General features: G+C 42.1%; 6 protein-coding genes across 6 annotated transcripts; 4 read left to right on the top strand and 2 right to left on the bottom strand.

Moving 5' to 3' along the window:
* Positions 1 to 2128: 2128 nt before the first annotated feature.
* BDB00DRAFT_854037 (SCO1/SenC-domain-containing protein) lies at positions 2129 to 3338 on the top strand. Its single transcript, XM_053125664.1, has 5 exons — positions 2129 to 2200; positions 2270 to 2395; positions 2477 to 2570; positions 2685 to 2894; positions 2974 to 3338. Exons 1-5 carry the CDS (start codon positions 2180 to 2182, stop codon positions 3318 to 3320), a joined length of 798 nt encoding a protein of 265 aa, XP_052973682.1. The 5' UTR covers positions 2129 to 2179; the 3' UTR covers positions 3321 to 3338.
* A 344-nt stretch (positions 3339 to 3682) lies between these two features.
* On the bottom strand, positions 3683 to 5570 carry BDB00DRAFT_792689 (uncharacterized protein; the record flags this gene model as incomplete). The annotated part of the gene is made up of 2 exons (XM_053121146.1): positions 3683 to 4968; positions 5090 to 5570. The coding sequence occupies 2 exons, from the start codon at positions 5568 to 5570 to the stop codon at positions 3683 to 3685; spliced, it is 1767 nt and encodes a 588-aa protein (XP_052973681.1).
* A 570-nt stretch (positions 5571 to 6140) lies between these two features.
* BDB00DRAFT_125225 (uncharacterized protein) lies at positions 6141 to 6920 on the bottom strand. The gene is made up of 4 exons (XM_053116165.1): positions 6853 to 6920; positions 6609 to 6788; positions 6434 to 6536; positions 6141 to 6353 (listed from the first exon to the last, which is right to left on the bottom strand). The coding sequence occupies exons 1-4, from the start codon at positions 6858 to 6860 to the stop codon at positions 6261 to 6263; spliced, it is 384 nt and encodes a 127-aa protein (XP_052973680.1). The 5' UTR covers positions 6861 to 6920; the 3' UTR covers positions 6141 to 6260.
* A 300-nt stretch (positions 6921 to 7220) lies between these two features.
* Positions 7221 to 8832, top strand: BDB00DRAFT_774458 (P-loop containing nucleoside triphosphate hydrolase protein; the record flags this gene model as incomplete). Its single annotated transcript, XM_053120162.1, has 7 exons — positions 7221 to 7469; positions 7563 to 7731; positions 7824 to 7935; positions 8032 to 8206; positions 8316 to 8416; positions 8502 to 8643; positions 8716 to 8832. 7 exons carry the CDS (start codon positions 7221 to 7223, stop codon positions 8830 to 8832), a joined length of 1065 nt encoding a protein of 354 aa, XP_052973679.1.
* A 784-nt stretch (positions 8833 to 9616) lies between these two features.
* Positions 9617 to 10295, top strand: BDB00DRAFT_774471 (uncharacterized protein; the record flags this gene model as incomplete). Its single annotated transcript, XM_053120163.1, has 3 exons — positions 9617 to 9643; positions 9736 to 10075; positions 10144 to 10295. The coding sequence occupies 3 exons, from the start codon at positions 9617 to 9619 to the stop codon at positions 10293 to 10295; spliced, it is 519 nt and encodes a 172-aa protein (XP_052973678.1).
* A 1293-nt stretch (positions 10296 to 11588) lies between these two features.
* On the top strand, positions 11589 to 13576 carry BDB00DRAFT_885193 (uncharacterized protein; the record flags this gene model as incomplete). Its single annotated transcript, XM_053128395.1, has 5 exons — positions 11589 to 11678; positions 11759 to 12988; positions 13074 to 13144; positions 13208 to 13323; positions 13401 to 13576. 5 exons carry the CDS (start codon positions 11589 to 11591, stop codon positions 13574 to 13576), a joined length of 1683 nt encoding a protein of 560 aa, XP_052973677.1.
* Between the last annotated feature and the right edge of the window lie 938 nt (positions 13577 to 14514).

Here is a 14514-nt window from a genome sequence, read left to right as displayed (position 1 = left end):
ACTATCTAATATGTAATTCTGCGCTTTGTAATTCGCATCAGACCCATTCACTGTAAATTTCATATTTCCAAAATACTTTATATATAAACTGTTCCGTACACGAAATCTAGATTTATCACAGTTTTACCCACTGATGGCGTTCCTTTTAAAAAACTAGACTGCACTTGTAAGATGGACCATCCCACTACATGCAGATTTGAACAAAATAGCGAAAATAAATTACTTTAGGAAATATGTACACGACTGCAATGCTGCAAAAAAGAGGATGTTATTCTAGGGACAAAAGAGCCAAAGTACTACCAACGCCGCTACTGAAAACAACAAGCGCAACCTTCCGCTGTCAAAGTCATCTAGAACAAGGTTGAGGCAAGAAATGTTTAGATTTTATACCGATAGCAGTGTATGAAAACGGGCGCGAATTGCGGGCTAAACGAGAGAGTAAAAAGGTGGCAAGATTAAGGTATCAATATTATGATACTTAAAATCGCGCTAAGCACGCCATTTCATTTACCTAATCCCATAATGCTGGATACACCATTGGTGATAAATATAAAAATACGTAATATATCTTTCTGAAAAAGTACGAACGCTCTATTAAGCATTCAATTCTGTAGCTAAAACTGGGAACAGAAGTAGAATGCTAGATATGGAAATTCAATGGGACGGTATACGAACGCGTACCAGCCGGTTAAAGAATGACCTACCCGTTCAGTGGCAAGCTTTGCATCTCGTACAGTACTTCCTCGCTCGCTACAAATCACATGTATGTATTTCAAAGCAAAAGGTGACAGTGTCTAAAATATCATGATATCGTGCTCCATCCTGCCCGAATCAGCAAACATTGCAATCAGCATCTAAATTTTCTTCAGCGACTAACTAGAGATACTTCGCGGATACAAGCTTCATCGTTGTGCAAGCGACAAAAGCATATGGTGTCTTGACGAAAGACGCGTAATTTATTAAAGAACAAAGAATCCTGCCCGTACTGCGCTTGGCGCCTCACCCCCATCCTGGTTTATAAGACACCACTGCTTTCATTAAAGCGAGCACCCTTGACAAGTAGAGAGAGGGCAAGGTTTTCGAACGCACTTCTTCAAGATGAATGTAGGTGCTTCATCAGTGGATAGAGACATTTGTCCCGGCGGTAATGTGGTGCGCCGTTATGCTCATAGTACAAGTGATCATCGTACTACCGTCGCTACTGTTCTGTTCGTTGTCGCTGTAAGTTTGTTCGTTGGGATTGTCTCCTTCGCCGTTGTTGATTGGTGTAGTGAACGTAGCAGTATTAGCAACTATATAAGATGATTTTGTAAAACATTATTGCATCCACTGCTTTTTTTATATTAGCTTCTCATTATCCTGATTATGACTGGCAAGATATTTAAGGTTGTACATTACGATGCTGTTGTCAAGAATGATGACTTTATTTAAATCTGGACTGTTGTCCATTTCTTCTCTTAACTATACTCCTAAACACGGCAACTGGGTTATGCGGGTCGCTGCCCGACGAATTCGTACCTAGTTTAATGTTGTTGTTGTCCTCCTCTCCTCTAACGATAATACTCTCGGTCTTTGATAATAAAGAAAGCAGGTAATTTACTACTTTGTTGCATCGTTTAATTGCTACCACGTCTTTGAATACTGCTGGTAGAGCGAGCCCGGATGCATCTAGCGTATCTCCTACGTACGTTAAGCAGTGTACTGTATTGATGATGTACTACACCCTTCTATGTAGCTCTTGAAAAAATTCAAGTTGGGTGGGATTGTCCCCTTCTGTAAGTTAATGCGGTGGGGTACAGACCATAGTAAGTGTCATTGTTGCAGAAAAGACGCTCTGTGCTATGTCGTGATAGTGTCTACTATAAACGGCTGCTATGGAAAGCATGCTGTCATGGAAACAAAATCATGAAAGTTGCGTTGTTAGGTAACACATTCGTTATTGCTGCTGAAGTTTTCCTAATAATTGGCAGGGCAATTTCTTTTTTTTCATTTAGGCGTCGGAGGACCTTTTCAATTGGCAGGAGTGAAAACAGGCAGAAACCGCAAAGCAATGCATTTCGGCAAGTGGAGAATCTGACATCCGACGTTTTTTTGAAGGGCAACCCTGACCTATTTCGGACTTCGGGCACACACTTTTTCTTTTTTTTTAAGCACACTCTTAACTCATAACAATAATAATATGCTCCGGTCAGGTGTCAAGGTGAGATAAAAGTATCTCTTACAAAAGAGTACCACACAGAAAAAAAAGACTTACAAGGAATGTTAAAAGACATTAGCAGCTGCAGCATTGCGACGGCCATTACAACACCGATCTGCAGTAACAACAACACTCCAGCGACGATTCTTGTCCACTGCACGCGACGAACAAAGAGCCCGAAGCCGTGCTGCAATTGGTGTATGTATAGGACACTATGACAATATTTATACACATGTTTCCATTTCGGCATGCTAACGATTAATGGAATATTATGTTTAGGTGTTTAACTGGAAAGCAGCAGCATTGTTTTTGGGTACCGGTGCCGGATTACTGTTATACTTTCGATCGGAAAAAGAACGTGTTGAAAAGCTTCGTAAGTTTATTTTTTGTTTTGGCGAAAGCCAAATGGAATTGGAAGACGCCGAAAAAAACGGTCGAATACATAAAGTGATATTGTTATGAACTAAAAAAAATACTATTTGTGTAGGTGACGAAAAGGCACGCGAAACCGTGAAAGCATATGGTAAACCCAAGATCGGTGGGCCTTTTGAACTGATCAATGCAGAGAACGGCGAGAAATTTAACAGCGTCAAGGAACTCGCTGGACGGTTTTATATGGTCTACTTTGGCTTTACCCATTGTCCTGATATCTGTCCCGAGGAATTGGACAAGATGGCTGAAGTCGTTGACATGGCCAGTAAGTTATATATATATTAGTCACTATTAAGAACAAATAATCACTAAACACGCAAATGTTCTGGGGGTGGGTTTGTTAGAGGAGAAAAAGCTCGACTTGGTGCCAGTGTTTATTACATGCGATCCACGCCGTGACACAGCCGAGATTGTCAAGGAATACGTCAAAGATTTCCACCCCGACATGATTGGTTTGACAGGCGATCAGACCGAAATCCGCAAGGTAGCGAAATCGTTCCGAGTGTATGTGTCATCCCCGCCAAATGTAGCCGAGGGCGAAGATTACTTGGTCGACCATTCCATCTTTTTCTATCTCATGGATCCGGAGGGCAAATTTGTCGATTGTTATGCCAAGGATACGACGGCCCAAGAAGTCGCTTCGAGTTTTGAGAAATATGTACAAGAATACAAAGACGAGCAAACGAAATAAATTATTAATAAATAAAGGGCTTTTTTTTTTTCTTTGTTGGAACAAAATAACGGTAGAGAGAGAGAGAGATATTTGGGAAGGGTATGCTGTTGTTGTCGATGGTATTGCACGATGAAGAGGAGAGAGTGTGTTCAGAGAGGAGAAGAAGGGGGTGGGGAAAGTGTACTAGGTAACATAACTAAGATTAGAAAGAAAAAAGAGGAGGGGAGACATTACTAATGATGAAAGTAATGAGTACTTAGAGACAGTAACCAGACTGCTCTTTTCCCTCGCCTTGCCATGACTTTTTCTTTATGGGGGTGCTGTAAACTGTGTGCTGATCCATTGGGAATGCATAAGGACAGGTAGTAGTAGTAGTAGAATCAGTAGTCAGAGTTGATCGAATTAGGTGAAGGTGGGAAAAAGACCAAAGAGGGACGATACAACTTGCTGTTGTAGCCTGCAAAGACTGCAGAAGAAGCCTTGACATAACGGGCATTCTTCTTCTCCTTTTGTTGGTCGATCGTCGTCGTAGTCTGTTGTTGGAGGCCACTGCTGTTATTATCCTCCTCCTCCTCCTCCTTGGCGTCTGGCTGTGCACGCAAATACTGTGTATAGGGTCGTCGGTGCATCGTACCCGCAACTACGGCGTCATAGTGTGCCTTGTCCCTGACTATGTCCATAGACTTTGACCCAGTCGGCTCTAGTGCTGCAAAATGGCCTTCTAGTGCTTCCATTGCCTTTTGTCGACTCAGGTCTCGTGCTGTGATTGTCGATCGACTCACAAAGGGCTTAGGTGGACCGTTATTGCTGTTGCTGTCATAGAAATAGTAGTAGCTATTGTTGTTTTCTTGAGTAGTATCCAATGGGTGCTTGCTAACCTCCTTGCTAGCCTCCCTATTCTTCTGTACCTCAACAACAGTAGCAGGAACAGCCACTGTACTGCTGTTATCATCACTATCATCATCATCCTTATCGTTGCTACTACTGCTGCTGATGCTCTGTTGTTTTTTCTCTTGTTGTTGCTGTTGTTTGTTAGGAAGCTTCTCAGAGGGAAGTCGAAACTCGTTAATCAAATCACCATAATCACTGCTTTCATCCTCTTCTTCTTGTTGCTGTCGATCTTTCAGTGTATCTATTTCCGGAATAGTAATGGGGCTGACACGGTGCTGCTGCCGTCGTTGCTGTGGGTCTTTATGAAGATCAAGTGTACTAGTAGAAGAAGGTTCAATCGACGATAATCGTAATTTTGCTTCGGGGGTTGTACTGTTATTATTGTGGAGGATAGCACCAGACGAGGCCCGCTGTTGTTGTTGTTGAGATGAAGAGACACTACTTGCAGTATCGTCTTCCTCGTCATGGTCTCCTCTTTTTAAAAAGTCGCTGCTGGTGCCATTCGAAAATCCAGACGAGCTGTGCGTTATTCCTGAGGATGAGTAATATTGTTGGTCCACGTCAAGTGACAGGCGCAGCGCCAGAGATCGGCTGATCGTCGTTGCTTTGCGCTTGCGAGGCATCGGCAATGGCGGAACCTCCGAAAGCGTATCTTCTTCGGCGGTCAAACTCCTTGATCGCTCTTTCATGGCATGGCGTGGTGGAGGCGATAGCGCAGATAACGGTGACACCGGTAATGATCCCGTGCCTTCTTTCCACTGCAGCAATGTGCTTGCTTCATTCGTGTATATAGTAATTTTTGTTTAGCAATAGTGTTGATAATAAACGGTCGTTTTATTAATTCTGGGGCGTGTGATCCATAGCTTTTTTATTCTGTTTTTGTGTGTGCTTCTTACCAATAGAATCTTGATCTGGATCCATGGAGGTTGGACGCTCCAGATACTGTGAGAAAGGCCGTCGATTGTGGTTATTCATCGTGTGTCGTTGTTGCAGTGGTGAAGATGACAGCGCTAACAACTGTTTTTCGTGTAGTTGCTGCTGCTGTTGGTCTTGTGCTACGTCAACAGCCGCAGGACAACTGCTGCTGCTTCTGTAGTTGTTGGAATTGCTAGAGCGGCGCCGCCCTGGTTCGATTTCCGATATAAAGTCCAGCTTTTCCGACTTTGAGCGTTTGAATTTGGTCACGAATGCAAAGCATGCTGTCCACTTGAGGAATCGTTTGCTTCCTCGTCGGGCGTCATGCTGGTCGTCACTGCTATTGTGCAACAGACAGTTGCTGTTGTTGCTGTCATATTCGGTGGTTCTGCGTAACAATTGTGCTGACCCAGCTCGGTGGCGACGGCGGAATGCCGATGAGGAGGTTAAAACATCTGGCATTCCCTTTTATTCAATGTCGTGTGCGGATTGTATAACCAGGTTAATAAAAATAAAAGAAAAGGCTGGAGAAGAAGACGAGGGGGCAGGGAAAGAGAGAAAGAAAGAACGAAAAGATAAAAGAAAGAGAGAGAGAGAGAGAGAGGAAATATGGGAGGCAAAAGCGTTAAGGAGAACAACTTCAACGTAAAACAGACGCATCTCATATGCACTTGCTCATCCATCCAAGGAACTGGATTCGTCGTCTTTTGCTCTCTTGTGTGCTTGCTCCCCTTTGCTTGGATGGAACTGTCCTTCCTGCGTGTCTCTTTCTTCTTCCTCTCTCGCTCAGCGTGTTCTCCCTTTGTGAATCACTTAGTTCACCCAAACCCATCTGCACACTATAGGCTTGCAGTGTTGCCATAAAGGGAACGCTTCTATCCTTTATCCACCCCCACCCTCCTGGATCGTGCATGATGAAATAGAATCCTCGCAAATGTATTATATCGTGCTGTATAAAAAACTAGATGAATGTTAAAATGGACAATAGCAGACATAAGGGGTTGGGTTCGTCTGTGATGAAGATGTATGTGTGTGAAAGAAATAGAGAGATGAAGAAAGATGGATGTTGCATAATAATGATGTTTATATGTTGGCTTGCTGCTGCTGCTGCTGCTGCTACTGCTGCTACGGCACCCGTTGAAGATACGGTGTCTACTGATCTTCCATGTCAACGTCCCCGGATGCCAATGAACGACCTCCTCGCTTGCCGTTATCAGCCTTGCCCAATCCTGCTGCGGCATCAGCCTACACCAAAAATAAAAGACATGTCAATGAGTTCTCCCCTTTCCATCAAATTGATCCACATATAAGGACAAATGTATTACCTCTGCCTGCGTATAAGGTTCTTCCTTTAGCAACTTGACTCGCTTCTTGTGTGTCTTCCCACGGACATGTTCTTTAAGTGCATCTGGATTGATAAAGTGACGACTATACAACACCCAAATAAATATATATTAAACACACTTTTTTTGATTCTAAGAGTATCACACTTACGCGCACTCGACGCAGTAGTTCTGACCAAGACCTGGCTTATCTGGATCTAACGCCTGGTTTTTGTACTTGTCGACATTCTCCGGCTTGATATCGTCATGGATCTGGTCGAGATCACGAGCATAGTTACGAGTTCGGTATTTGCGGTATATGTCTCGAATGCCGTGATGTGTTCGTGATCGTCGTAAGCTACATTTGTTTTTGATTAGATTCAAATCCTGCTTCACTTTTTTATTTTCTCGCCTAAACGTACCGGCCCATTTTGTGTTGGAATTCAAATAAAAAGGGTGTTACTGAACAAAAAAGTTTTCGGGAACAAAAGGTTGCAGAAACACAGCTCTCAAATTCACCAATCATATTGAAATCTGGCTGTTTTGGGTGGCATAACTTTTTTGATGGTTCGTATCACTTGCAAAGTATTCAACATACTATGGCTATTGCATATACTTTGTATAGTAAATCACAAAAAGTAGCCTTGAAGGATGGATACCATGGAACAATACAATGAAAACTGTATGGCAGGCGTATGGACTATCTTCTTTCGAATACTTATTGCCTGAAAGAAAATTATGCGCGGGGATATAGCACCTTTTTTTCCCCTCCTCTCTTAAAGCACTCTATATGAATCGATCGCGCGATGTCCAGATCAATGAAGACGTTGATTTCGAAGCCCTTGTACAAAACAAACAATTGCTGAAAGGCCTTGAGCAGGCAGGGTACGCCCGCCCGTCACCTATTCAACTACAAGCCATTCCGCTCGGTCGACTCGGTGTTGATCTTATTGCACAAGCGAAATCCGGTACTGGAAAAACGGTCGTGTTTGGTGTCATTAGTCTGGAAGCTATTCAAACGGATATCAAAACTCCTCAAGTAAAAGACACAATGTGTTTCTGTTTGCTTGCGTTCACGGAATGTGGAAAGATCGTGTACATATCTAACTCTCGCTATACATATGCTTAAAAGGTTCTTATGGTGGCGCCAACACGCGAAATAGCCATACAGATACGAGACGTTGTTCGGAACCTGGCCAAATATACACCTGGTGTCCATTGTGAAGCGTTTATAGGAGGCATAGCAACTCACACTGACGTCAAGCGGTTAAAAAACTGTCAAATTGTTGTTGGCACACCAGGTAAAAAGAAAAGATTAATTTATTAGGTGTTCTATATAGCCGTATGTTAAAAAGACTTATTTCTGATCATCCTTGCATGTGCGTATGTATAGGTCGATTGATGGCATTACTGCATAGCAACTCCTTGAACACAAATGATATCAAGCTTTTCGTCATGGATGAGGCAGACAAACTCATGTCAGACGTCTTCGGACAGCAAGTCCAGTATGTCTTTTTTTTTCCATTAATAAGAGCGAGTTAGGGGAAAGAATAACAACAGCAACTGAAATTTCCACCCCATGTTCCCTTTGAACTTTTCAGGTACATCCATGGTAAACTTCCAAAAAAGAAACAGACACTAGCATTTTCTGCAACTTTCACCGAAGAGCTACTCGAAACGTTCCAAAGTCTCATGTATGAACCACAAATTGTACGGCTTACTACAGATGTTCCGGAACTAGAAGGTAAATCTAAACATATCATAAGCACAGATAGGGTTGATTGCTTATTTACCATCCTCCATGCGACGTATAGAAGTACAGCAGTACTATAAAAAGATTACGCTGGACGATGCAAGCATAGAAATGAACGATAGTGAATACAAGAAGCGACTCAAAATGTACAAGGCAAAGTTTGAGACGACGGCTGAACTACTGAGCAAAATCCCATTTTATCAGTGCATGGTTTTCGTCAACAGTGCACCAAGGTAAAAGATTGATCTGATGAAAGAGGAAGCAAAAAAATAGTAACGGGTAACTGAAAAAAGAAACGCGTCGTTATATCTTCATAAGAGCTGTAGAATTGTCCAAATGGTTAACCCAAGAAGGATGGATGTCAGGGCATATTAGCGGTAGTTTGACGCAAGTTCAACGAATTAGTGTGATGGAGAAGATGCGAGAATTCAAATTACGAGTTCTCGTATGCAGTGACCTTGTAAGATGCTGATCCTTTTCGATGTACTGTGTTACGCGAAATTTCTCATAAGAGTCGTGATTCTTTTTTAAGATCGCTCGCGGCATTGATATCGATCGAGTCAATTTGGTAATCAATATTGATTATCCACGCGAAGCTGATACGTACATGCATCGTGTGGGTCGGACTGGTCGATTTGGTAAGTTTTAAGTTAAGGGTTACCGTGATGTGGATAATGCAGATTCCAAGTATGTTGTACAATGAACGCGTGCTTATCCTTTGACATCTTCTACAGGAACATCAGGCATTGCTGTCAACCTGCTTGGCCCAGACGATGAAGGCTTTTTGACTATGCTAGAAGAGAAAGGAGTTCATTTGATGGCGCTACCTGGTAAGAAACATAAAACTGTTTGATGCTATGCACAAGAAAGTTTGCTTAACTGAAGCATCGTCATTATGAACAGACCATGTTTCCTACAGCGAGTTTCGAAAGGCATTATCCGAGAACGAAGAAAAGCTGCTTAGAAAGCACGAGTCTCGACTGGAGACCCAGGGAGACAAATTGAAAACGTTTACTGGACTCGACAAGAAATTGCGTCAAAAGGAGATCAGTCCGCAGCTGCGCAACGAAGCAGAGGCCACCATAACTACCTCCACCAATGATAACGAAATTGAAGACGAACTACATAAGCCTCGAAAAAAACGGAAAGCTACAATAGCGTCAGATCATTATAACAGCTCATATCACAATCATCACCAGTACCCACAACATAGCAGCTACTTTTATCACGCATATCCTCATCCTCTGCCACAGTTAACTCCATTTTCTGTACCTCCACGTACTACGAGCGCTCCCCGCACTCCTTCATCCTCTTCTTCTTCTCGCCCAGACAACAGCGCCAATCATTTTATTCCTCCAGACCTGTGGTTTTGAAAACCAGCACAAGCATACATTTCTTTCTTCCAAAACACAATACATATATACCTTTATACAATGAGCGCATACGGTGCTGGCAAAGCAGTAAGCACTTTTAACATTGATACAATTTTGTTGTTTTAATCACATTGATCTCAAATAGAATTTAATCAAACTCATTTCTTCATGTAAAACAGGGCGATACTGATTTCCGACGTAAATGGGATCGATCCGAATATGCAGAGCGCGCACGCGCTCGAGAAGAACGAGATCGTTTGAATGAAAAGAACGAAGACCGAAAACGACGAGGATTACCAGCAATAAAGCCTAAAAATGAACAGGACGATCAACAACCCAAGGAACTGATGAAGATGCGTGAAAACAAGATACAGTTGGATGCCAATCTGGGCAAAATTCAAGTGGTTCAAGGAGGTGCCACGGGTGAAGCGTCAAGGCAGCCAGGCTTTTATTGTAAAGCATGTAATATTGTGGTGAAAGACAGCGTTAATTATTTAGATCATATCAATGGCCGGAAGCGTAAGTTTTTATTCTTTTGATTGCGCGACGACAGATTCTTGTTGTTGACATTTTTATATCTATTTCAGATCAACAGGCCGTGGGCGTGCAGTTAAAGGTTGAGCGAGCATCTGTTGACTCTGTGAAGGACCGTTTGGCCTTGCTGAAACGGAAAAAGGAAGCGCCTGAAGAAGAGGAATATGGTAAGAGAGAGACTGTGTGTTATCTGTTTATTACGTAGGAAAATAGGTGATGTGAACTAATGGAACATGATTTTGTATGTAGATTTGGATTCTCGAGTGGCTGCATTAAAACAAAAGGAGGAAGAAGAACGACAACAACGAAAAGAACGGAAACGGCAAAAGAAGGAAGCCAAAAAGAAAAAGCATGCAAAAGAACCATCATCATCGTCACGACAGGGAGAAGGAGAAGAAGACGATGCAGAAAAGGAAGATGAAATGGCTAAACTGATGGGATTTTCTGGATTTGGATCATCCAAGGCTGAATAAAACAAATGTGATGGGCTTTTTCTTATTTTTTTTGCGGATAACATATAACCATGCACCTCTACTACTACTACTATGCTAATTGTCTTCTTGAGAGGATGTTTCCATTTTCCATCAGCAATCTGGCAGTAAATCAATGGAACATCGAAGCTTCAGATACTCATGCTCCTAGAAAGACGATGCTTCTCGCCGCATCTTGTGAGCACCATTACCACTGTTCCAATTATATGTACGTACTACTATTCGGTATCAATAAGATCTTGCTGGCTACTACGGATACTGTATCATACCCCAAATATTAATGAACATGAATTACTTGCATTTTCTGCATAGTACTGTTGCCTATATTCACGGCTGTTTCATGTAGCATGCTACCACATTAATATGATATACAGAGCTTATACATTCTACAAGAAGTAATCTTGGTTTGCCACTCTTATGGTACCAACAATAGGAAGAACGAAATTCTGATGGTACATAATATGTGCTGTTACTCTAATGTGTCATAGCTTCTGTTGTGCTGTATAATCATGATCAATACAAGAAATGAATAGCCAAGTATACTTTTACTTCCATTTATTCTGTGGTATGTATGATGCGATGCTGCATCAAACAAACAGCAAGAATGGGAGAGACGAAAAATAGAATCATATACTGTATTGGTTGATGTCACTTTTTGTGATATATCGCACGAATACTTGATAAAATGTGAAGGGTATCATATGCAATTTTTCTGATAAAAATTAATCGGATGAGACACATTTTTACCAACAGGAGCGCTTTGACGATATTAGCATGATGAAGTACATACTGCAAACTATTATTATGGCGGCAGCAGCATAAAGAACTGCTATCAGAGACATCTGTGATATTAATCGACCTTTGATATTGATAAGTTGCATCCCAGTTTCCGTCAATTGGTTCTATCAATTGTCTCATCAAGTTTTAACCAATGAACAACGCCTCTTATTCAACGTACAAAACCAACGCCGCCCAGCGCGTTTTTAACTAAAGTAGCGACAGTTGCCATGGGAAGACTTCAAGACAATCAGTATGGATCATCTGCGCGATCAAGATATAAAACGCAAAAATCGCCCAATGGCAAAGATGAGCTGATGGTATGCTTCATCAAACGACTTGCTCTGCCTCTCACATGTATAAGACCTGTCAATTAATAAACAAATGAATCTAAAAAAAGCAACGCTTTTGTCCACCGCTCGATCCGACGTTAATCGAAGCAATTTGGAACGACGGTCAACAGTACGATACCTGTGTACCAATATTGACAGAGCTTGCACGTGAAGCAGATAAAGCTCTTGAAATCGAACAAGTTCAAGCAGTAGCAGCAGCAGCTTGCACTGACGAACGAGAAGACTCCAAATCGACGTCCATTGACAATAGCAACTGTAGTAGCGATGATGGGGATGTGCAGCAGAACCTCGACTTTTTGATGGTGTGCTTCCCTGCAGTGAGTCGTGCAGCGCTTCTCCAAACGCTAGAAGAACAAGATAATAATGTCGGAAGTGCGACGGATATACTACTAAACGACGCTTATCTCGAATCGGATGTTGCATTAATGTCGGAAAACAGCACCAACAGTTCCAACGGAGAGGACGACGAACTATCGTATCAAACGGCTCTTCGACTCGATCGAATGGAAAAGAGAAGGGCAAAGAAAAAGGCCGAGAAGAAGGATAAGGGTGTCATTTGGTCTACTGGAAAACTTCCACTTGCGTCGTCCTCGTCGATGTTGAATGACCAAGAGAACGGGTTGACGGCGCTACCTACAACGAATGCTTGGAGCCAATATGATGGACAAGTGGATGACATACACAAGGCATTCCCAGCTGCCTCCCGAATAATAATTCTCGGCTGTGTGAAACAATGTCATGGAAATGTGATAGCATCTGTAAGACAGCTTATGCGAAAAAATCCAAGATTAAAGCCAGTGCTTCCTTGGGCCGTTATGAGCGAAATGGATCAAGTGAAAGATGCTGTCAAGGCTATCATCATGGACCGATCGCCAGAAGAGATCCATCGGATCGTTACCGGTGTTATTGTTGCTTCTGCAAACAGCTCGGATGATGGTGCTGCGGCAAAACCTACTGTCGAAAAAATGACACAGACGGCGTGCGATTTTGCCCTCACTTTTGATCGACATCAACAAGAGCTGGCGGAAAGAATGGCCTTGCTTCGCATACAAAAGTCTGACACCACGGCCACCACTGATTTGCCTGCTGTTCCAGAGTATCTCTTGATCGACAATGTCGAAACTTACAAAGAGGACGATCCGGAAACGTGTCGCGATAATGCAATAGAGCTGATCACGCATCGCAATGCTCTTTTCCGTAAAGCAGCAGAAGCTTATCGAAGAACGAAAAACAAAGGGCCTGGAGAAGGAGGAATAGCTTTCTATTATTCTAATGAGGTAAAGAAAAAAATTGGACATAGAATGATCTTTTGTAAGTTGGAAGAAAATGCAATGCTGATTCAAATCTCAAACTTGATCCTAGGCTCGGCAATTGGATGATCGGGCGAAGAACTGGAATTTGAGGGCTGCACGGGCTCTTGTACGAGACCAGAGGTAAAAAAGATATTGAAGTATGATGTAGGTGAGTAGATTCTAAAAAAAATTGTTTCTTCACAGGATACGGGAACAGGATGATCACCTGGTGGATTTACACGGTCTTACCGTTGCCGAAGCCCAAGTTCTTCTCAAAGAAGCTGTAAATCAGTGGTGGTCACGAAGCCAGATGCAAATAGGTACCAATCACTACTTCCAGCAGCCAAAGCAAAAAAAAAAAAAACAAATCTTGAAACTTATGAAATTTTTAAACTAGGTCGACGTGGTATAAAACCACTCAAAATCGTAACGGGTGTCGGTAAACACTCTCAATATGGAGAGTCGAAGCTGTTACCGAGTGCACTCAAGCTACTAAAACGCGATGGTTGGCGTACCGAGGTGCCTTATCCAGGACGCATCTTAGTCAAGGGACCAACAAGCGCAAATCAGTAGTAAAGACTTTAGTGTAAGCTTGTAAGTATGATTGTTTTATGTATGTGACCATATGCATTCAGCAAGAACGATTAGAAGGATCTCAACAACATTCTTGTATACAAATTTTGAAAGTACATTTATGGAATTTTTTTAGATACGCGCAGCGTGGATCCCATATCGTCGGGTGGACCTGTAGGGACGCAGTAACCTCTGCTCCTGTTTCTCCCGGTTAATGTGTACAGTAGTACATGAATTAGAACTGCAAAGGCTACTTTTATTATTACATATGATACCCTGCTAATAGTTTTAATAAGCTAGTTATTACTAGATAGACTCAAAAATAGACTATGTATATAAAATGGTTCACCATCAGGCATCATTACAGGACAAAAAGAGGTTAGATTGTTTTGTTCTTGAGTGTTTGAGTAGAGCTTACGCATATAAAAATGGTATGTAATTATGAATTTAATGTAGCTATCATAGCAAGACTACAGTGGACGAGGTACATTGTCAATAATTCCTACATACCATGTATATCAATGCGGACTAGTATAAAGGTTCTTCGGCCGCCATATGACAATGTGGGATATCTTGAAAGAGGATGAAGGATTGAAGTGGGTCTCACGATACAGCACCAACCGGAGAGTGCATAACTGTGAGAGATACATCGTTAGCTTTTAAGCAATCGATACCATAAGCTTAATCATTGCCCTTGATTTGATGCATCTAACCAAGTTCAGGCAGAGTATGTCATTTTCCAGATGGCTCCCCCTTCTTGATAGCTTGTTAATCGGGCTAAGAGAGAAGAAGAATAACGTCCATGTGTATGATAATGTATGATATATTACATTTTTTTGATTAATATCTAGTAGTATTATGTACGCATTTAGAGATGAATCTCCCTCTGAAGTTGAGAAAGAGGAGGGAGAGGGAGGGAAGGGGAATACATAATACTT

Source organism: Zychaea mexicana, assembly GCF_025766255.1.
Source record: "Zychaea mexicana strain RSA 1403 chromosome Unknown BDB00scaffold_140, whole genome shotgun sequence".
NCBI lineage: Eukaryota > Fungi > Mucoromycota > Mucoromycetes > Mucorales > Lichtheimiaceae > Zychaea > Zychaea mexicana.
The sequence above is the reverse complement of the archived record's forward strand: the minus strand, read 5'-3'. Positions and strand labels throughout refer to the sequence as shown.

Excerpts from the sequence above, each read along its gene's own strand:
- BDB00DRAFT_125225 (XM_053116165.1), bottom strand. Across the intron at positions 6,537-6,608 it reads GGTCAGAACTACTGCGTCGA|TCGTCACTTTATCAATCCAG; the intron begins GTGCGCGTAAGT and ends GGTGTTGTATAG. Across the intron at positions 6,354-6,433 it reads AACCTTATACGCAGGCAGAG|GCTGATGCCGCAGCAGGATT; the intron begins GTAATACATTTG and ends TTTTTGGTGTAG.
- BDB00DRAFT_854037 (XM_053125664.1), top strand. The coding sequence starts at position 2,180 with ATGCTCCGGTCAGGTGTCAAG. Across the intron at positions 2,201-2,269 it reads TGCTCCGGTCAGGTGTCAAG|ACATTAGCAGCTGCAGCATT; the intron begins GTGAGATAAAAG and ends GAATGTTAAAAG. Across the intron at positions 2,895-2,973 it reads TGAAGTCGTTGACATGGCCA|AGGAGAAAAAGCTCGACTTG; the intron begins GTAAGTTATATA and ends TGGGTTTGTTAG.